At 36.9% G+C, this 22,084-nt stretch overlaps 1 protein-coding gene across 3 annotated transcripts in view; it reads right to left on the bottom strand.

Annotated features, from left to right (window-relative positions):
* Nucleotides 1–22,084, bottom strand: part of ZC3H12C (zinc finger CCCH-type containing 12C) — a 64,793-nt gene that overhangs the window by 42,060 nt on the left and 649 nt on the right. Inside the window, exon 1 of one of the 3 annotated variants that reach the window (XM_019653661.1) lies at nucleotides 21,993–22,063. The exons of 1 other annotated variant lie outside the window; for it this stretch is intronic. In XM_019653661.1, coding sequence (XP_019509206.1) covers nucleotides 21,993–22,013 — 21 coding nt within the window. In that variant the 5' untranslated portion in view covers nucleotides 22,014–22,063. Of the gene's footprint in view, nucleotides 1–21,547; nucleotides 21,774–21,992; nucleotides 22,064–22,084 lie in introns of those variants that run through there. One more of the 3 variants, XM_019653660.1, reaches the window with a different exon arrangement.

Below are 22,084 nucleotides of genomic sequence, written 5' to 3'. Positions count from 1 at the left end.
TGCCCAAGATTGGGTGGTTAAATCTTTCTAATTTGGGGGTTCAATGTTACTAAGCCCTTTATACTGTGATCCTAAGTCATGTTCTGCAATAGTACTATTAAAAAAAAAACCAAAAAAAAAACCCAGCTGCTCTTTTGCTGTCCATCTGCCTGGTTCCTTTTGTCTGTATCTCAGTTGGTTCAGAACCAAGGCAGGAAAAAGACTCCCTTAAACAATATTCAACAATAAAATGTTTTGTTATAAGGAACTATTAAGGGGGCTGGCCGAGTGGCTCAGTTGGTTAAGAGTTGGCGTGGGAGCGCGAGCTCTGAGCAGCAGGGCCGCTGGTTCGGTTCCCACATAGCCGAGTGATGCTGTGCCCTCTATAGCTAAGATGGTGAACAACAGCTGGACCTGGAGCTGGGCTGCTGTGAGTCGCTGGTGACTGGCATAGACTGCAGCCCCTGCCGCAGTGGGCTGCTGTAAGCTACCATGAGAACTGCCATGAGCCATCCAATGGCCAGCAACCGATCTACCTCAACCAGGAAGAGTGCAATGATCATAATACCAACATGGGCCAGTGAAACGGTGTCCTCCACAACTAGAATGAAGAACAAAAGGACAGCAACTTGTCTGTTCCCCTTCCCCGATTCCCCAATGCTGTTCCCTCCCCCAATTCCCCAATTTAAAAAAAAAGTCTTAAAAAAAAGAACAATGAAGAAAAAAAGGTGATATAAAGACTTGGAAAAAATTAAATAAATAAATAAAATAAAATAAAATAAAATACTTAGATTAAGGCTCAGTATTGATTAAGAGTGGCTCAGCTGATTAAGAGCTTGCTCAAGAGTGCGAGCTCTGAGAAACAGGGTCCCCGGTTTGGTTCCCGGCGCGAGCTGAGCTGCTGCTGAGCTGCCAACAGGTGGCAGGATGGCTCAGCTAAAAAAAAAAAAAAGACTTAGATTAACTCTGATCGGTCTACTTTTAAAATACATACAAAGGGATAAAGTTAAAAAAAAAAAGAAAAATTCTGTGACAAAGAAAGTTAATATAATGCTCCTCAAAGTGGAAATTCTTAGGGTTTATGAAAATCTTTCAGTGCATATCACTAAGAGCAGACAATCCTCAATCGTGTTTAGAGTACAGAGACAAATACTAAATAAATCCACAAAAGTAGAATTTCTATCCAAAAGTATAAAAACAAAAAATTTTCTATAGTCATTTTAAGTGACAATATAACCCATATCCTTAGACTTCAAATATTTCCCAGTGATTAGCTTCCCATTTAGTATTTTAAATAGTTCATTAAACAAGTGTTTAAAAAGATGATCTTAAATTCCTATAAAACTTGTAAATACTCAAGGAACAAGGAATTTTAGAAAAGACCAGGGAATACAATGACATCCAAAATGCTGCTGTAATAGGTTATTAAAGCAACTAATTAATGTATGGGAGAGTATCGGAGAGAAAATTCATGAGGAAAAAAAGGACATATCTGATTTTTAAAAGAAGTAGGAAACACATATCATCCACGTTAACAAGTTATATTAAGTATAATTGAAACTCAGGAAAACCTGACCAAAAATGTGTAATTTTACGTAAAATACTGGGTGTGCCAAAAAATGTATACACATGACTTGTATTCATCTTTTGTTATCAGTATATATTGAGTATTACAATTTTAATACATTTTTTTCCTTTCTTAAAATGTGTATACATTTTTTTGGCACCCTCTGTATACAAGACACTCTCAGAATTATAAAGACAACTGGATGGTAGTTACAATACATGACACTTTATCTCATATAGGAATGATAATATTTACAACATCATTATCAAAGCCTAGTCAGAACTTGTCTCTCCTGACGTCACAGCACTTTCTCTCCCACTCTGTGACATTCCTCACTTTCCACCTGGTAGGAGCTCATTTCTGCACATCATAATATCTTCAGATTGCACGTACCAGCTAAGGATGGGTGTGTCTTGTTTTTTAGGTGTTAAATAATTCTACTTAGCAAACTAATTCAAAACTGCTTGACCAAAAGCATTGTTAAAGCGTGAAACTGACAGGTTTAGACTCTAAAGAATAATTGTATCAGACAGAATTAAAACAGGGCTCTATTGTTAGATCTGTCTGTTCTTACTAGTGGTCTAGAAGACAGTGTAATAGTAGTACATTAAATGTAAAGGAAGTTAGGAAAAAATAAAACATGGCATACTGCAAATAATATGAGTGTAAACCAACTATGACCCAATAAAAGTTCTTTGTTAATTACGTTTGATCTAAAGTCTTAACAATCAAGATAAAAAATAGTTCCTTACATACAATTCTTATAAGATGGAAAAATGAAATGCTTCAGTTAATACTTTTAATGACACTCATACTGCTGATTTTAAATTACTGCACACTACTAATTTTAGACAATTGTCCTGGTGTGCAAGAAACTGAAAAACATTGAGAGGCAAACAAAATGAATGGTTGTGTTAGAAAGTATGCTCAGTGGAATTAGCACAGTTTATAAAATTTTTCTTTATAGAGTTCTATTCATACCAGAGGGTGAGGTAATTTAGATATTAAATTTAGAATTCTGAGCATTTAGGACAAGATTCCTTCTAAATACAAATCATCATATACATACTATAATTAGTTAAATCTAGAATATGAATCATCCTAAACAGTTGCCAATGCAATTTGATTGTACACTCTAACAGGGCAGGGATTCTTATGTTTTCTGATATATATCCAGCACCTAACAGAGTGAATGGCACACAATAGGCGCTTAATAAATGTGCTAAGTAAATGATAGCATTTCAATATCTGAGCCAAAATCCCTTTTCCAGGGGATTTTCTTTACTTCCCTTCCTATAATCTACACTCCAGCTAAATGGGGAGTATTTACAGCAGTTGTTCTTTCAATTTGGTTACACAATGGAATTGTCTGGGGAGATTTAAAATATGGTACACAGATGCCAACATCCCATCCCTAGAGATGTTTATGTTTTTGGCCTGGCTATTCACCAGGTGATTCTAATGTGTAGCCAAGTTTAAGAAGACTGGCTTAATTGTTCTTTCTTCTAAAATATCTTTCTCTACAGCTTCACATGTTAGAATCCTACCCACTATTAAAGATTCAGCCAAAAACCTAACTTTATATGAAAACTTCCATGGAACATTGTTAAACTATATTTTTGGATTATTTTGAGTTTTGCATGGGGCCTGACATGGTTAGGACTTGATAAATACAGAGGGTGCCAAAAAAATGAATACACATTCTAAGAAAGGAAAACACTATTAAAATTGTAATACTCAATATATACCGATAACAAAAATACAAGTCATGTGTATACATTTTTTTGGCACCCCCAATACTTGAGTGAATAATTCTGGAAGCATGACACATAGTAGAAATGCAATAAATATTTATTGAAAGAATGATGTATAGTTGGTTCTCATTTGCAGATTCTGTATTTGCAAATTTGCTGACTTGGTAAAATTTATTTGTAACCCCCAAATAAAGACTCGCAGTGCTTTGGAGTCATTCCATAGATGTGTGTATATGCAGAGGCAAAAAAATGGGAGTTGCCAAAGGAGCACCTTCCAGCTAAGGCTGGACAAAGCGAGCTTTCCTGTTTCAGCTCTCCTGCTGTAAACAAGTATCCTTAAAAGGACTATTTTTTTGTGCTTCTTGTTGGTGAGTTTGCTGATTAAATGGCCTCCAAGTCTAGTGTTGACGTGCTATCTGTTGTTCCTAAGTGCAAGCAGGCTGTGGAGTGCCTTATGGAGAAAATATGTGTTAGGTCAACTTTTTAAGACATGAGTGTTGTTGGCCTTGAGTTCAATGATAAAGAATCAACAATATATATCAATTAAGGTGTCTTTAAACAGCAACACACGTACAAGGTTAGGTACTACTTGGTCAATGAAAATGTTTTGACCAGAGGCTCACAGGAACCTAATCCTGTATTTCCTCTAGAAGCAACAGCTCAGGATTTTCATAACTTTACAGAGCATAACTACAATGAAAAACAAGACTCCACTGTAATTTCTCCCACTTCAGAACTCTTAAGGGATCTTACCTACAATTTTTAATACCAGCTTCATTCAGCAAATGGGTACCTCCTAGGGGCCAGGCAGTGGGGACACAGAAAGCACAGAGCAAGTCCTCTTGCCTCACCAAGCTTAAGGTGCAGGGCGGGGTAGTGGAGTGAGAGGATATAGTAAATACACGTCAGGTGATGGTAGATGCCACAAAGGAACTTTGAATCCAGGAAGGCTTCTCTGATAAGGTAACATTTGTGCAGATATCTAAATTAAGTGAAAGGGAATATGTAACAGCAAGAGGGAGGATTAAGTACAAAGCCCTGAGATGAGAGTGTGTTCATGGATCTGCAAGGTGATCAGTATGACTGGTGGCAAGTGAGCAAGGGAAGGAGTCCGAAGCTGAGGTCAGAAGGTCAGGTCGAGAGAAGCCAGGGTATTGGAGAGCTCTGCAGGGCAGTTCTCAAATTGTACGGAGCATCTGAATCATATGAAGATCTTGATTCTGATTCAGGATGTTTGGGGTGGGGTCTGAGACGCCACATCCTAACAAGCTCACAGTTGTTGGGCCACGGACAGTACTTTGAGTAGCAAGGTCATAGGTCATAGTAAGAAGTTGGCTTTTATTCTGAGATGGGAAACCTTTGGAGGATTTTGAGCAGAGGGAGTGATATGATCCTATTTTATACTACTGTCTTCAAGACTTGGACTTACTTCCACACTTCCAATTGTGTTCCATTCATCTTTATTCCTGTGCTTGTACCATATATTAAGAACTATACATTTATAGAATATTGGGTACCTTGCATCATTAAATTTTTTCCTCATTTTCATATTTTTATCCTGGTTATTTTGCATATCGATGCTTCCAGATACTTTAGAATTGTTTTGACAAATTTTAACCAAAAACCTGTTGGGAGTTTGATGGAGATTGTGCTGCAGTAACAGTTGCTTAAAAATCACTGCTGGTTTATTATATTAAATTGTTTAATCAAGAACAATTTATTGAAATTTTCTTTTTCAATACAGTTCCTTAGATTTCTTCATGGGGACTTATAAATTTGTTATTAAACTTGTCTTAAAATAGTTTGCTTTTGTTCTTGCTGCTGTGAATGGAGGTTTTCTTTCTCCACACATTGTATTTTCTATCTAGTTATTGGTGTCTAAAAAAAATTATTCCTATTCTTATACTTGTACTTAAAACTTTAGTGAACTACGTATTTCAGTGAACTCTTACTGTTTCTATTGGTGTTTCACTGAGGCTCTTGGGTTTTCCAGGTATAAAATAATATAAAATCATCAGATTGCCTCATCAATTTTTGTATCTCTTGCTCCATTCGATTTACTTGTCATGGAATACTTTAGTTAGTGAGGATAATTAGAAGATAATGTTAGAAAGCTTAGTAAGGAACATGAGTATAAAAATGGTTGGGAACCAGTGATTTAGAAGAAATACATTGATGGTGGGCAGGAGTGAAGGGATAAGGGAGAAAACAGAAGTACAATATAAAGAACATAAGAGGCACCTCAGAGGACACAAGGATTTTCTTGTAGAAAATGAGAAAACATTTCTTTAACAATATAGATGGTGGACTGAAAAATATTTAAAACTAAGTGCCTGTACACAAAGAGTAGCTATCTCTTCCCACCTTGCTCATAATATAATTTCAAAAACATTTTAATTTCTAGCCATAGAATTTTCCTGAAGTAATAAATTGGTACACTTTTCAGAGTTACCTTTCTCCTAAAATCTGTAAGTTATTAACTATTGACAAATTAACACCATAATAATTTTCTCCCTTAAATCCTGTTAAAGAAGATTTTATGTTAAAAAAGAAGATTCCTATGACTGAGGAATTTATTGTATTGATAGTAGTATTTAAATACAGAGTACTACCTTAGTTCTTAGGGTATTTTTATAGATGTTAGCTAGTTGATCAAATTTTAGTTTAAAATTGTATACAACTAATACATTTAAAAAGTAATACTCTGATGAAAGGCAGGAAAACAGCAGCATGGTTGTTGATTATCCAAATTAAATGAGAGGTTAAGCCAATATTCAATGAATTCATGTTTTCACTCAAAAAACATATGAATGCCTACTATGAGAAAGGGATGATGGTAAGTGAAAAAGATGAAAGAGTACAAACATTAATACAGTTGCTACCTTAAGGAATATTAAATTTTTACTAGGGAAACCAGATAAATGAACATCTATTGGGTTGTTGGGAAAGTCATGACGTATTTTTCTATGTTTTTCAATGCAAAAATGCATTCATGACTTTCCTGACGACCCAACATATAATATAGGTTATGTCAAAATTAATTCTGCTAATAGAGACATATCATAGAGTATAAGAGACAAAGACAGTGGCTCAGATTTGAGATGGCTCTGAGGTGACAGATAAGCTGAGTATAGAACGGTGGTGATGACACATGCCTATATGTACTTATGGTGTATGTGTCTGTGGTATGGGAAGATAGGGAGTGGGTTAAGGTAGGGAAAGAAAAGATTTTTGCCCAGAGAACAACAGGATCCAAGGCCCAGAGATGTGAGAGATAAAACATACAGAATTCTGTGTGGTTAATACTGCTATGAATGAGGCTAGAAAGTGGCTAGTTCATGGAAAGTCTTGAATGCAATGCTAGAGTTTCAACTTTGATACTGGGAAACTACGGGAATTTTTTAGAAAAGGGAATGGAGTATGTCTATCCACATTTTAGAAAGGTAATGAGAAACCACTGAAGGTTTCTGAGACTGTGAATGACATGTTTCTACCTACATTTTAGGATGAAAATTCCAACTGTATTATTTTTGAGGAGTCACAAAACTCAAAGACAAGTTAAGAAGGTACTATCATAGTCCAAGCAAAACGTGACTGGTATCTAAAGTTATGCAGAAAAAATAAAAACAAGTATGAGATATTTTCTGAGATAGTGCCAATGGGCCCAGTAAGGATTTGATACTAGACAAAGAGGAAGGAGTAATAAAAAAAATAACTGATGGTGTCAAATAATACAAATATACTGCAGAATGACTGAAAAGAGGGCATTGGGTAGACTATTAGTAGCCACCGAGGAACTATTTCTCTGAAATAAGGAGCAGTAGAATGAACAGACAGCTATTTATAACCATGTTTTTGTGCCATAGATGACTTTCTCAGTTTGATGAAGTCTATAGACTTCTTTTCAAAGTAATGGTTTTAAATACATAAAAAACCAGAACTGTATTACAAAGCCAATTATATTAAAACAATCATCAAAATATGTAAAATGGTGATATAGTGAAATATATGCCTTTTGATTAACACATTAAAATAACAAATATAGCAGATCTAATCACTACAATGATTAAGTAGTTAAAAGTGAAAATGATACTTCAGAGTATTTACTTCAACTATATAAATGATAAACATTTTATGATTTCTATGGGTGACAAAGTCATATATACTGTTATTAATAGTGGGTTCGTTGCTTACATTTATAATTAAGGGAAATGCTAAATTTCCTTTAGATGATATGAATATAAAGATGTAAATTTTCCCCCAACCAACATCACACAACGCCCAAATTCTATCCATGGACTGTTTGGGAAACTACAGAACCCAGGTTAAAAACTCCTGGTTAAGGAGAAAAAACCAAAAACACAAAACAAAAAAAAACTCCTGATAAGTGTGTGCTGAGGAAGAGATGACAGCATATGTATTCTTTTAATAAGTTTGGCAGGAAAGGAATGAGATATATAGAAAGATGGTTTTGGGTGTGGTAGGAAAGGATAAGTTTCTCTTTTTCTTTTTGTCATTTTAAGAACTTTAAACCAGGAAAATGGATTCAGTGGGGCAGGAGAGAAAAAAAGGTATGCACATCTGTGTATGAATGAATGAATAACTAAAGGGACAGTAACTTAGAGAAAATAAAGAAGGAAAGCAGTGAAGTGGGGAAAACAGACTCAGTTCAGTAGACAAATATTGGTCCTCTTTTGTCTATAATTCTCTGTTAAAACCACCTTCAACATTAGTTCTTCCCAGCTCTATAAGACCCAGTGGGCAGGACTGACTAGCAGTAAAGAGCAAAAGATGAGGGAAAGGACCTCTGGCAGGGACTGCCAATCCTCAAGGAGCAGGAGGTTCGTTTTGGTTGCTCTTCTGCCTCCTTTTCTAACCCATCTTCAGTCTTCTTCCCCAGCTCTCAAGATACCTACAGGCTTAATGCTGCCGTTTGGCAGTCTACATATTCCCATCCTAGTTGCTTCTTCCACTCTCTCCCACCAAAAATCAAAACTCCAAAAGAAAGATCAGTGAGGATCTGGAGATACCTACATGGTTAAAGTAATAATTAAACAGAATCTAAGTGTGAATGAAGCAAGCTTGAGGAAGGTGCAATGAATATTATAAGGAGAGCTTGTTAAACCAAATAACTATTTAAAGGATTGAGGAAGGATTGTTAAACATTAAGAATCTTAGCATACTTATGGCCTCTGGTTCTCCGTCCTTGTCCCTGGCACCTTTCTGCCTCCTCCTTTGTGTGTTAATGTGTGCCCGGGCACGTGTATGGACAGACCCGGTTCAGGAGGACAGAATCGGCAGAACTGGTGCACCCCATTTCTCATTCTTGGAAGGGATTCTTTTTGTTTGGTCAACAAAAAGCTATTTTATCGAGAGGCAAAGATTTGGCAATTAAATTAATCAGTGTTCAGAACCAGTATTTCTAAAATAAGTAAAAGGTTATTTTTTATCTTATAATTTTGATTACCTTTTAAAGAGATAATACAAAAAGTTCAGTAAGAGGCTCACACACACTTGAGAAGAAAATCATTTCAGGATTTTGATCAAACATGAAGTCCATGTTGAACTTTCCTGCCAATAAGTAGGTGTTTATCACCAAATAAGTACCCAACCTATAAACTTAAGTACTCCTTTTCTATCAAAGTAGGCAATAAACACTTATGATCTACCTGTTATTTTGACGAATGCTCAGGCCCAAGACTCAGCACCCGATAGCAAGCTTGCCAAACTGGCATTCTGGCTTCTGGCTGTCACTCAGGAGTTCCAAAGTGCTTTCTCCACCTGCCTTGTCTTCACTCAGGTGCTATCACAGCATGGGATGGTCTCAAATCTAAGGTGCAGCTGCCAACCTGGCACATGCTTCCCAGCCACGAGGCCAGCAGTAAAATGTCCTACCTCAACCAAACTCATGAAACTAATTTTGTGTAATTTTTTTCTTACACGCCAATTCCTGACGTTTTTCAAAATCATACTTTAAACATACTTATACTCCAAATCTAATGTCTCTCTTAGTACAGAAAATCTTCTGATTTGTGGATCAGAATTTGACTTCAAACATTAGCTCCCTCTTATTCCCTGTTAACGTTCTTAATGAAAAGAGAGGTTTTAAAGACATCAGCACCCTTCAGGGGCCCTCTCTTTAATGTAATCAGAAGACCTGAAAGAACACTGAAAGTAGGAGACTTAATGGAAAATAAAAGGGCAATAAAATTTGAAGCATTTTTTTTATTTCAGAAAAAAAGTAGTTTTCTAATTTTCTTACGGGAATTACTAGAATTGCCACCACGCTCCATTTTCAACAATGTGGAGTAATTCCCACAATTCTGCTATTCTTTTTTTTTTTTTATTGGGGAATTGGTGGGATGGGAACAGTGCTGGGGAATTGGGGGAAGGGGAACAGACAAGTTGCTGTCCTTTTGTTCTTCCGTCTAGTTGTGGAGGACGTTGCTTCACTGGCCCAAGTTGGCACCATCATTGTGCTCTTCCCGGGCGAGGCAGATCAGTCGCTGGCTTCTGGACGGCCACTCACTGTGGCTGCTGGCCACTCACGCTGGCTGCTGGCTACACACAGTAGCCCATGGCAACCTACTGCAGCAGGGGCTGCAGCCTACGCTGTCGCCGGGGACTCACAGCAGCCCAGCTCCAGGTTGAGCTGTTGTTCAGCATCTTAGCTGTAGAGGGCAGTGTCACTGGCCCTCGTATGTGGGATCCGAACCGGGGCCCTCTGGCTTCTCAAGCCAGTTCTTAACCATCGGGCCACCCGACCGGCCCAATTCTGCTATTCTTGGTCAGTTTATTCACCCCATTCATAAATAGGTTAGGAAAGAAGAGTTACTTTTTCCCCCAAAGCTTTACAATCTTGGTGGTGTATTTGGAAGATGCTCCCTGAAATATGATTAAACTGGTAAAGAGCATAATGAGGGCTGTGGAGAAACCACAGCTGCTGGTTCTTTCAAACCCCAGGAAATCCTAGGAAACACACAGAAGGGAGCACACTAGGGCTAAGAAGTGTGGAGATCTATAAGCGGAGAAACCCTATTTCAGGAACTCAAATACTTTTAAAACAAACTGGGAAATCAGTTTATTGTGAAAGTTACACCATCGTGTCCTTCCACAAAATGACAAAAATTCCTGACAATCCAAAGCATTAGATTTACTTCTCTCATTCACAGTCCTTAAGTGATGATGGCACTAAACTTCAGGGTATACGGGTATTTAAACAATATAAATAACTCTTATCTCAAGTACTCAAATAATTCACTATGGATTGCTTGACTTCAGAGACAGACAATTGTGCTAGACCAACTTTTTCAAGGCTTAGGGAAAACTCAAATCTAGAGAATGGAAACATTCTCTGACCATGATACAAAAAAATGAGAAGTTAGCAGCAGATAGCCAAAAACAAAATTTTAAAACCCTAAAAAACCCAATATTTGTAAATTAAAACTCTTTCAAATAACTCTGTGAAGGAAAGAAAAAACAAAATTATGAACATTTAGGAATGGATGACAAAATTATAATCTATGGAATGTGTCCAAACTGATATTCAAAGAAAAATGCTGTAAATATATTTAATTAAAAACAAGAAATAAAGGAATTTAACATTAAATTGGAAAGATTAAAATGAGCAAACAACCAAAATAAAGGTGGGTAAAGGAATAAAATTAAAAGCACAATAAATTAGGAAGCAAAAAAACAAAAACAAAACCAAAACTGGTTAACAAAACAGAGAGCTGGTTCTAACTGATGAATGACCTCCTAAAAGTGTGACCAAGACGTTGGAGAATTCTACAAATATGTAACATTACAAATATAGCATTCAATGAACTAGAAGGGTTCTTTGTATAAATTTTTATGCCAATAAATTAAGAATCCATAATCAAAGCTGACGTAAGAAAAGGTTGTGTGAGTAATCATGGAAGAAATAAAAACTTCGTTAAAGGTTTATACCCTCTATTCCATTCCCGACACAGAATGCTATACCTGTAGGTTCTGTGGGTGTGTTCTCGCAAAACCTCAAAGCAGCCAGCAACTCCTATGTTGCTTAGATTATTCTAAGGCACCAATGAAATGGAAAGCACCCAAACTGGTTTATGAGGCTAGCATAATTCTGTTGACAAAACTCTACAAAAATGGCCCAGAAACTAACCAAATATATGTATAAGCTTATGTATAAAGTTCTAAACATGAGGTAAATTATGTAGTATATTTAAATTATAACAATACACATTAACCAGGTAGATTTTACTCTATAAAATATTTTTCTAATATTCAACAGCCTTGTAAATGGCAATTCTTTACATGTACTGATTAAGAGGCTCTTGCATTGGATTGGGTGTGGAAGATGAAAGAGGGACAACAGGAATCAAGAACTTCTAGATTTTTAGTCTGGGCAGCTGAGACGAAAGTAGTAACACTGAAGTGGGAAAGATCTGGAAAGGAACAGATTTAGAAGGATAAAAATTCTGTTTTACGTCATTTTCATTTCAGATACCAATAGCTAGAGATATCCAAGTAGAGCTGTCCACAGATAGCTGTGTAAAACAGAAGTCAGGATTGATGATAGAAATTTGCTAGTCACCATCATGTAGATGGTATTTAAAAATATAGTACTGGGTGGATGGAAAACTATAGAAAAAGCAAGTGACTCCAGAAGCAAAATTTGAGTAACCTAAAGATAGAAAGACATTACCTAAATTGGTATATATTTTCACGTAATATATATTGCTATGCTTATTTTTTTTAAAAGTGCTAAATTAGGATTTCAGTACAAAAGCTACTTAATAAAAACATCATGATATCACAAGGTGGTCTTTCTGCTAGCCTCTGAGAAGTTCAGTTTCAGTTGTATTGACATCATGGGGATTTGTAAGTTATTTGAATCTCTGGGAAGGGAAGTAGTTTTCAAATAGTGTTCTGAAAGATGTCTAAGAAGTTGAGTAAAAAGGGCACTGGGACCGTGGTCCTAAGACTTCATTTGAATAAAGGGTTTTATTCCAGGGGGCAAAATGGTTTCATTTACTTTTACTAATATTTTATAAATATGATGTAACAGTGGACAACAATGAAAAGCAGTGTAGGTCTCTATATAAGTTTATATCACTGAGACAAGAACATAACTATTAGGTAGGTTGAAAGCAGTAAAATTTCAGCCTTACTGCATTTAAATTGATTGACTGCACGTTCAATTAAACATAAGTCGAATGATGAAAAATTATCTTTAAAGATGTGTCTAAAAGATACTTAGGGATTTAATAATTTAATGGAATCCTTCCATAATATGCACATCTACTTTTAAATTTCTCACATTTAACTTCTATAGATATTTTCAGGAATACAGGGGACACTTGTGTTAGAAAACAAGTCATCAGAATTTAAAAGTGAAATATCAGAGAGGACGTCCCATTAAAATAAGAAATAAGCCCTAATGCCTACTATCAGCACTGTTCTCTGATGCCAAGCAATGCAATAAGACAAGAAAAAAAAAAGAATTGAAATACTGAAAAAAAAAATTATTATTGGGTCACTATTATATACCCTGAAAATCAAGAGATTCAACTGAAAAACTGTTGGACCAAGTCCTTCAATTTAATTAGCAGTATATAAAAGAGTTCAGTAAGATAGCTAGATGACTATTTAAAAGTGAATAACTTTCCTTTATATCAGCCACTACTAGGTATAAAATATAGGTATACTAAGCATAAAATATGAGGGCAAATCTCATTCATAATAATGATAGGAATACCTCAAGGATTTAAGTGCTTCAATCAACATCAGCTAATCTTCACAACCATGATATTATATATTACCATGAGAATAGGTACTATTATCACAATTTTACAGAGAAACTAAGGCTTAGGAAAATAAGAAATTTGCCCAACATCACAGGGCCAGTGTGTGTCAGAACAGAACTCAAACTCAGTCTCTCTGCCTCTATAAAATGGGCTTCTTCTTAGCATTATTATGCCCATGCTTGTCTATATTAAAAAAACAGACAGGCTGGTGCGGGTGGTGATGAGGGCAGAGAATAGACACTCATGCATTGCTGATAATATAAATTGGTGGGCCAGCCATGTGGCGCATTGGTTACGAGTTGGCTTGGGATGTCAGCTCTGAGCAGCAGGGCCCTGGTTCGGATCACATGAGGGCCAGTGACACTGCGCCCTCTACAGCTAAGATGGTGAACAACAGCTCAACCTGGAGCTGGGCTGCTGTAAGTCGCTGGCGACAGCATAGGCTGCAGTGGAGCTGCAGTGGGCTGCCGTGAGCTACCTTGAGTGGCTGGCAGCTGGCATGAGCTGCCAAGAGCCGCCGTCCAGTGGCCAGTGACCAAGCTGCCTCACCAGGAAGAGCGCAATAATAATACCAACATGGGCCAGTGAAGCGATGTCCTCCACAACTAGACTGAAGAATAAAAGGACAGCAAGTTGTCTGTTCCCCTTCCCTGATTCCCCAATGCTGTTCCCTCCCCCCAATGCCCCAAAATCTTAAAAAAAAAAAAAAAAAGAATATAAATTGGTGCAACTTTTCTAGAGAGCAATTTGCATGATCACATCTAGGAATCTGTTAAAAATATATTCATCAATGTGTACAAAGATCTATTGGGTTGTTGGGAAAGTCATGACAGATTTTTGCAACGAAAAACATAGAAAAATACGTCATGACTTTTCCAACAACCCAATACATACACAGGCATTTATCACACTGTTTACATTAAAAAAAAAACTGGTTACACTCTAAATACTCGACAATATGAATTTGAATATGTTGAAAGCCATTTAGCCAATAAAAATAATCCTTTAAAAGGATATTTAATGACACAAGAAAACACGATATAGTGAATGAATGGCAAGAAACAAAACTATATATGCATGTAAATTTTTTGTAGGATGTTGTTTATATTGACTAAGGTTTTAAAAAATGAAAACACTGATATCAAAACTAAGTTATCTCTAGGAGAGAACTGTAGACGATTTTCACTATCATTTTACAATTTTTCTGTATTTTAAATATGTGATAAAATGAATGTTAAAAAGCTAAATTCAATTTAATTTTAAAAGATAAAATGAAGTAGTCAAAATAATAGGCATGCTGTTTAGAAAACATTTCCCCTATTTAAAACTATCTTTTCTTATGTATGACATTGCTAATTTTAACATACTTTACACCCACAATTTCAATGCTACTTAAGGCACTTTTCTATCTTAGCAAAAATAGAAACAATACCTAATCAAAACAGATAAATTTATTGCATACTTAAAGCCTTTTAGAGCTGTACTAATCATTTAAAGTTACAGAAAAATTCCAAAAAGTATCAAATACATATCACCAATTCAATGGGGCAATCAAAGAAAATGATGACTTAAGATGAAACAAAAAAACATCTAAATCAACAATGAGGAGGATGCCTCAGTAATTTTGGAAACCTGCTCCCTGTAAGTGTACAAAATAATAAAAGTAAATTACAAAGTAAAAGCCAAGATCTGAAACAGAACAAGTCACAGAATAAGATTAAGCCCACATAATTTTGAATAGGAAATGAGTACAGATGACTAAGAACAAAGAACATAAACTAATTTTAGCCTCACCCTAAAAGACATGAAGTAATAGATTTGAAAGCCCTTTGAAAAATCTAAAATGTAAACTGACATTAAAAGCAATGTTACCTTGATTTTACAGAAATTTTATATCTGGTAATCCCAATTACTCAGAACAGTTAAGAGCCAGTGAATAAGTAGACAGAAAAACAAAATGTCTGTTCAATCAAATCAACCAATACTGTTAAATCATTTTATAATAATATTAAGTGCTTCTATGTGCCAAGTATTTTTATACTCATTATCTTGAATCAGTAAAAACAACTCTGCAAAGTACATAGTGTTAGATGGATGAAAAATCAAAGAGAAACTTAGTCTTGCCTAGGGTCACAGCCAGTAAAAGGGCAGAGCTGGGATTCAAATCTACGTCTAACTGATTTCAGTGGCGCCACCTGCTCTCTCCATACAGTACAATCTTTCAGTTCTGCAACCTAGACTATCTGAGCATCCCAAAAGCCCTTAATCGCAGCCTAAATACTTGTATTTTAGATACGGCATTAGCTGTTGTTATTCAGTTTCACAGTCAGCCCCTCAGATATCTGCTGCAAATTAGAGGGAGGGACATGTCAGTAAGGAACAGCTAACCAAGGAAAAAAACACCAAAAGTCATTGATACAAATCATGGAGTCCTGCTGTGCCCACCATCTAAAAAAAGGATAACAAGTATTGCCATTTAGTTCAGGATAAAGCAGAAATCACAATAACCTTGGCCAACTTAACATCTTTAGGCATCAGTTCCATCACCTGGAAGAAGGGCAAAACAACAGTGTAAACCCTGTTAAGTTGTTATAAAACTAAATTAGATAACTAGCCTAAGTAAAGTCCTTAATACTGTGCCTGGCATAGAGTTACCGTATTTGCCGGCGTATAAGACGATTTTTTGGCCCTGAAAAATATGCCTCCAAGTGGGGGGTCGTCTTATACGCCAGGTACACTTCAGATAGACTGCCCATAGTGCTTGCCCCGTGCCATAGTGGCCTCCCGATGCCCGCCCACTTCATTCCACATACCGTTCAGGCATCAGCAGCGCTGCTGGGTGTATGCTCGGCTGTTATGCGATTTTGCTGTTATGCGATTTTACCACACTCGCAAAATCGCACACAGCCGACCATATACCCAGTATGATAGCGCAAAATCGCGAATCGCGATACCATACTGGGTGTATGGTCGGCTGTGTGCGATTTTGCGAGTGTGGTAAATTCGGGTTACCGTATATTTCTTTACATATGCATTGAAGATTCCGATTTTGCGCTATCATGGTGCCTGTTAGAATGTTGAAGAGCTCGCACTTGCGCACTAGTGAGGTCCCAGGGAGATGCTGATGCAAGGGTGGACCAGACTGCTATAGTGACAGGGCGGGCAAACAGGGAGCAGGGACCAATCAAATCAGGCTTTGTATACAGCCAACAGCCAACCACAATACTGAACCATTGTACAGTACAGCATAGAAAATGTCGACCAGTCAAACCCCTATCATCCCTATCATGGCACCAGCCAAAAGAAAGAAGTATGATGCAAATTTTAAACTGAAAGTTATAAACTTTGCTAAGGAAAATAATAATTGTGCTGCTGCAAGACAATATGGAGTAACAGAAAAGATGGTTCGGGACTGGAAATCAAATGAGAAAGCATTAAAGAGTATGCCAAGGGGTAAGTGTGCATTAAGAAGAGGCACCCCACACTGGCCAGAACTCGAAAAACATGTAGCAGACATGGTGGCTCAACATCGCCAAAACGGTTATGTGGTGACACGAAATACAATACGCTTGTTTGCACTTCAGTGGGCCAAATCAAATCTGATATTGTTTTACCTTTCATTTGGTGTGTGGAAGGTGTGCGGAAGAGGGGGTAGTCTTATATGGCGAGTATATAACAAACTCTGTATTTTGAGTGGAAATGTTAGGGGGTCGTCTTATACACCCAGTCGTCTTATACGCCGGCAAATACGGTAGTACCCAATAAATGTTAGCTATTATATTTCATGGTAAGTGAAAATTACAGGCCACATATTATTTGAAGGTACAAAAATATAATGCATGTGTACAATTCTTCCATTTCAAATATTGTAGTTTGTTTTGCTCTTGTAAGATTTTAAAGACTAACTTTTTAGAAAATTCACTTTTATAATATCCTTCCCAGGCTACATGGGGTAGATAAGGCTAATTATATTCTTACAAGGGAAATGTGTATGGCCCCTCAAGAAATCACATCATACATTCTAAGTTAATTTTGAAATGTTTAGGTAGCAACAATTGTGTTTTTTTGCTCTGTGCTGATTACTGTGTCCATCTCTAAACTGTGTACTGGTTTTTATTCATCCCACCCATATCAACAGATTATTATTTAAAGTGCTATATGGACTTTAACAATAAAAACACATTCCTGAAGTTATCTACTATATGCCAAAAGCTGTAGAGGACTCCAGGACCAGAGTCCTTACTGTAGGGAGCCTAAAGACGATGAGCATGATAAAAAACCCTAGGCATGGTATAAGGTACTGTTACCAACGTTTTATATTACCAGTTAGTCCTTACGACAAATCTGTGGTCTAGATGGTATTTTTCTGTTTTATAAAACAGATGCAGAGCAAAGACAAGGAAAGCAGAAAAGAAATAATTCACTATCATTAATTAAACTATCACTAAATATGCAGTTGTTATGAAGGAATATACACAGTATTTTAAAAAGATGGTAGTAAGCAAATGATTTTGCCTAAAACTGGGGGATTAGGAAATGCTTGTTTTTACTTTAAAATTCAAGCAAAAATTCTGTAAAGTGTAACTACAGGAATAAAAAATTATCAGGAGATACTTATCAAAATATTTATAGAAGTTATTTCTGGGTAAGGAGATTCCAGGTGTCTTTAATTTTCTCTTTGCTTTTTCTTAACCAACTTGTACTACTTTAATAATTTAAAATATAAGTAGGAAAAAATATTAAAATTAGAAATTAATGCTCATCTAACAAATAGTCAAAGTTTTAAAATACTGCATTCAAACACAGGACAAAATCAGCTCTCACTCTCTGCTAATAAGTGTACATATCAGTACTTTTCTAGAAAGCATTTTGGCCATCAAAAACCTTAAAGCTTATTCTCTTTGATAAGTACTTCTAGGAATCCATCCTAAGAATGCAGATACAGAAACAATTTTTTTTACTGGGATATTCAACTTAAGCATTATGATATTAAGTTTTGGGGAAAAAAATGTCTAACTGAAATAGGAAAATGGTTAAGTAAAATGACATGTTCTTAGGAAGAAAATGTTTGAAGTGTTTTTAATGTCATGAGAAAATCCTTAGTGTATGTTTAAATGGGGACAGGAAGGTGGATACCAAAGCTCAATAAACAGTGTAATTCCAATTATACAAGAAAAAGAGGTATCTTCTAAGAACCAGACTCCCAAGAAAGATGATTCCATATATCATTTACACCGCACAATAACAGACAATAACAATGAACATGTATTAGGTTCCAGAGACCTTAATATTTGGTATATTATACAGGGACGTAGCCTAAGTTGGAACTCCCACTCTGCTATTATTAACTGTGAGACCCATCAAGTTATTTAACCACATTGTGGTTTGGTTTCCTCATCAGAAAAAAAACAACACATAATGAAATACTTCCTCATAAGGGTGTAGTAGTAAGTATTAAATGCATTAATATGTGTGTAACACTAAGAACAATGCTTGGCACAAGAAGCTATCAATCTTAAACTATAATGGAGTAAAGCTGAGGCCTAAATAATGAGGAGTAAGCCAGGCAAAAGGTGATGCGGCCTAGGAAAAATGTTCAAGGCAAGCAGGGAGATTTCGGGATTTTCTGCTCATTCCCTATCCACCCTTAGAGATTTGATACTTATCTTAAAGACAGAGTGCTCTGACTGTTCAGAATGTCCTTTTGGGCTTGGCTTTAGGCTAGTTCACTGGGCATAAGAATCAGTGTTGTGCCATAAAACCTTATTATATACTATGCTTTATGGATGATTATTCTCTATTTTTATCTTAACAAAGTAAAACAATCTTCTGTCAGATAGAAAAATTAAAGAATGAAAATCATACTAAATGACCAAGATACTAGAGATATATTTTGGGATGAATATATTAAAAAAAAAAATCACATTCTCAACTGTTCATCATTTTCTGAACTGTTAATAGTGAAACAACAGCAATGATAATATATTTTTGGTGAACTTAACCTTATGGCTTATAAAGGCATGAGATTTTATATGCTATAGGTCCATGAGGCGTATTAACAATTAAAACACAAGATTTTTTTTAGAACATTTGGTATATTTGAGATCCAACTCTAGAATCTCAATATTTGCAGTTTAAATTTGGAATCCTGATTTAATCAATTTTTATTTACTGATCTTATCTAATATTTCTCTTCTCAAGAACTACTATATCCCCAAAACTATCTTTTCCACCTTTATCACCCACTACTCCCATCATCCACTTGAATGCTCTGGATACACTAGACCACTCACTCCCTGCTTTCCTGCTAGGGTCCCTCGACTCACAGTATTCATTTGGAAATGATTCCCACCCAGCTCTACCTACAGGCATACCTTATTTAACTGTGCTTCACAAGTGTTATTTTTATTTTTAGCTTTTTACAAACCGAAGGCAAGACCTTCCACCAGCAAGATTACCACTCACTTTATTGCAGTGGTCTGGAATCAAACCTGCAATATTTCTGAGAGGTATGCTTGCACTTGAATCCTCCCTTTTAGGCCTGGCAGGTAGTCCTTCCCCAGTACCTGAGTTTACTTCTTTACTCCTGTCATTTAGTACATTAGATCTTTTTGTTCACAATCTTGTTTTATAGGCCAGGGTTCTTACATAGCACCTAGATTGATGATGCTAAATAATTATTTGCTGAGGGAATAGTTTTCCAGTCTCAAGTGAGCAATAACTGAAGATTAGTTTACAATCCTAAATTCTAACACCAAAAGAATAAAAAAACCTTCTATTTCGTAACTTAGGTTTGTTTCTTTAAAACTGCAGTCAAATCAGAATAAAAGTAGAATTCTTCTGAATTTATGTACAAGAACAATGAATGAAAAACACTAAAGGGTATAAAATGATATAAAACAATATAAAAAGCTATAAAATGGTAACACCACTTTTACATCTGTTATATAATTAAAATTAACATAGAAACCACTGTGGTCTGCTAGAATAAAGACAAGGTAACCCAGCTGTAAAATGAGGAAAATATTTTAAAAATACACTTTCCATTAATCACTTAGTGTTCAATTTGGCAGATGTAATCCATGAAAACATAGCTCCAGAGAAGCCATTAATATAAAACAGTATATTTTTATTAGTCTGATAATTAAAACAAAAATGTAGTAAAAGGAAGTGGTGAATAAAAACTCGCATCACATAAACATTCCAAGTTTGTTTCCCATCTTTTAATATTTCCATTACAATAAAATAGTTTCATTAGACTTTTATTATTGAAAGGAAGGTTAAAAAATATTGGCTTTTTTTGGTTGTCATTTTGTTTAAAAGTTCATTTTACTTTGCTTATAATGTTTAAGCACTTTTGTGATGACCAGATGCTGGAGGCAGAATTGTAATTTACTTTGAAAAAGTAAAACCCATTCTTAAGTTAAAATACTCAAACATCTTGAATTATACAGTCAGTTACTAGACCACTTTGATATTTTTAGGGTACCTTCAAGTAGACAGATTTAGGTCATTTAAAATAAGAATGACATATTGGCAGAAAACAGGTGAAGAAAGGCAAGTATGAAGTAGGCATCTTCCTGGGGTTATCAAAGTAAGATAATGTCACCAAATATTTGTGAAATTACCTTTATATTCAAACATCAGATAACACCAATATTAAGAAATTGCTACTAAAACTAACTGTATATGTAAGGGATCAAATAAATGAAAGTCATATCCATTAAGCTCTAAATATATTAGAAGTTTAAAAATATAACATTGTATTCCTGACTTCTTGTGGTTCTTGGAAAGTCCAAAAAATATGTTTGAGGCATAGCCACAGTTTTCTGTTTATTATATGCATCACAAAAGTATAGCATAAGTGAAGAATGAAGAACTTTCTCAAATTTCTAAATATACAGTTCTTTGCCAGAAGTATTTTTTGCCGTAAGTACTTTTGCATTTATTCTAAGATGGTAAAAAAAAAAAAAAAAAGATCCGAATCAACAAGCGCCTCATGGGCCTGTATGGGATACTCCAATACAGTCTTGCAACCAATAGGAAAACTTTCCCTAAATCTGGATTAGCATTTCATCTTTTTATCACAAAACGGAGCACAAACCAGGATTGTTAACCGTTATCCAAAAGGCAAGAAACCCATTTAGAGTAATTTGTATTTGGAACATATGGACTTAAAAAGGGGATGAGATAGTTTGGGGAAGAAAACCGGGATTCATTTCTCCAAGTTATATTTGTAACACGTCTTTGTAGGGAGTTAAAAATGTGAACCAGCTCAGCTAAAATGAACGCAGGGTGAAAACGGGAATTCGGCTGGAGACGGAAGGGTTCGGGGTGCAGGAGGGGTTCGGGGTTTTCGTTAGGGCAGGCATGGGGATGGTGGTTTGGATGGAGCGATGGATAATAAAAGCTGATGGCTGGGGTTGGATCCGAGATGTCGGATGATGCCTCACCCCACGAGCGCGCGAGGGTCTGAGCCGCAGGAGCACGGCTCTGGGTCCGTTTCCATCCGGAGCGCCCGAGCTCGCCTCCATGTTCGGCGGCCGTGCCCCGGGGCGGACGGGAATGGACTGGTGCCCTAGGCCGCGGGTCCGGGGACACCGGCCTCACCTCGCCCGAGATCCCGGCGGGGCGGCTCTGCCCGCGGGGAGGATGCTCTCGGCTTTCCCCCAGGCCCCACCCGAGACCCCGGGGAGCCCAGTGACTCGACCTCCGGGAGTCCGACCCGCCTGGGCCTGGAGATCACCCGGAGCCGCCGCTCCGGCCCCGGCCCCGGCCCCTCCGCCCGGCGCTGGGGCGCGGCCTCCCGGCCCGCGGCCCTCCCCTCGCTCAATTCCCTCAGGGCCACGCTCGCCGCCGTTGGCCCCTTCCACCCCACCCCCTTCCCGAGGGACAAACCTGAGGACCGCTACCCGGCATGGCCGACCCCGCGGGGAAACGTCCAGCGGGCGGCGGGGCCCGCAGCAACAGCGGCCACCTTGTCCGTCCCC

This window comes from Hipposideros armiger, unplaced genomic scaffold, assembly GCF_001890085.2.
Source record: "Hipposideros armiger isolate ML-2016 unplaced genomic scaffold, ASM189008v1 scaffold_204, whole genome shotgun sequence".
Lineage (NCBI taxonomy): Eukaryota > Metazoa > Chordata > Mammalia > Chiroptera > Hipposideridae > Hipposideros > Hipposideros armiger.
The sequence above is the reverse complement of the archived record's forward strand: the minus strand, read 5'-3'. Positions and strand labels throughout refer to the sequence as shown.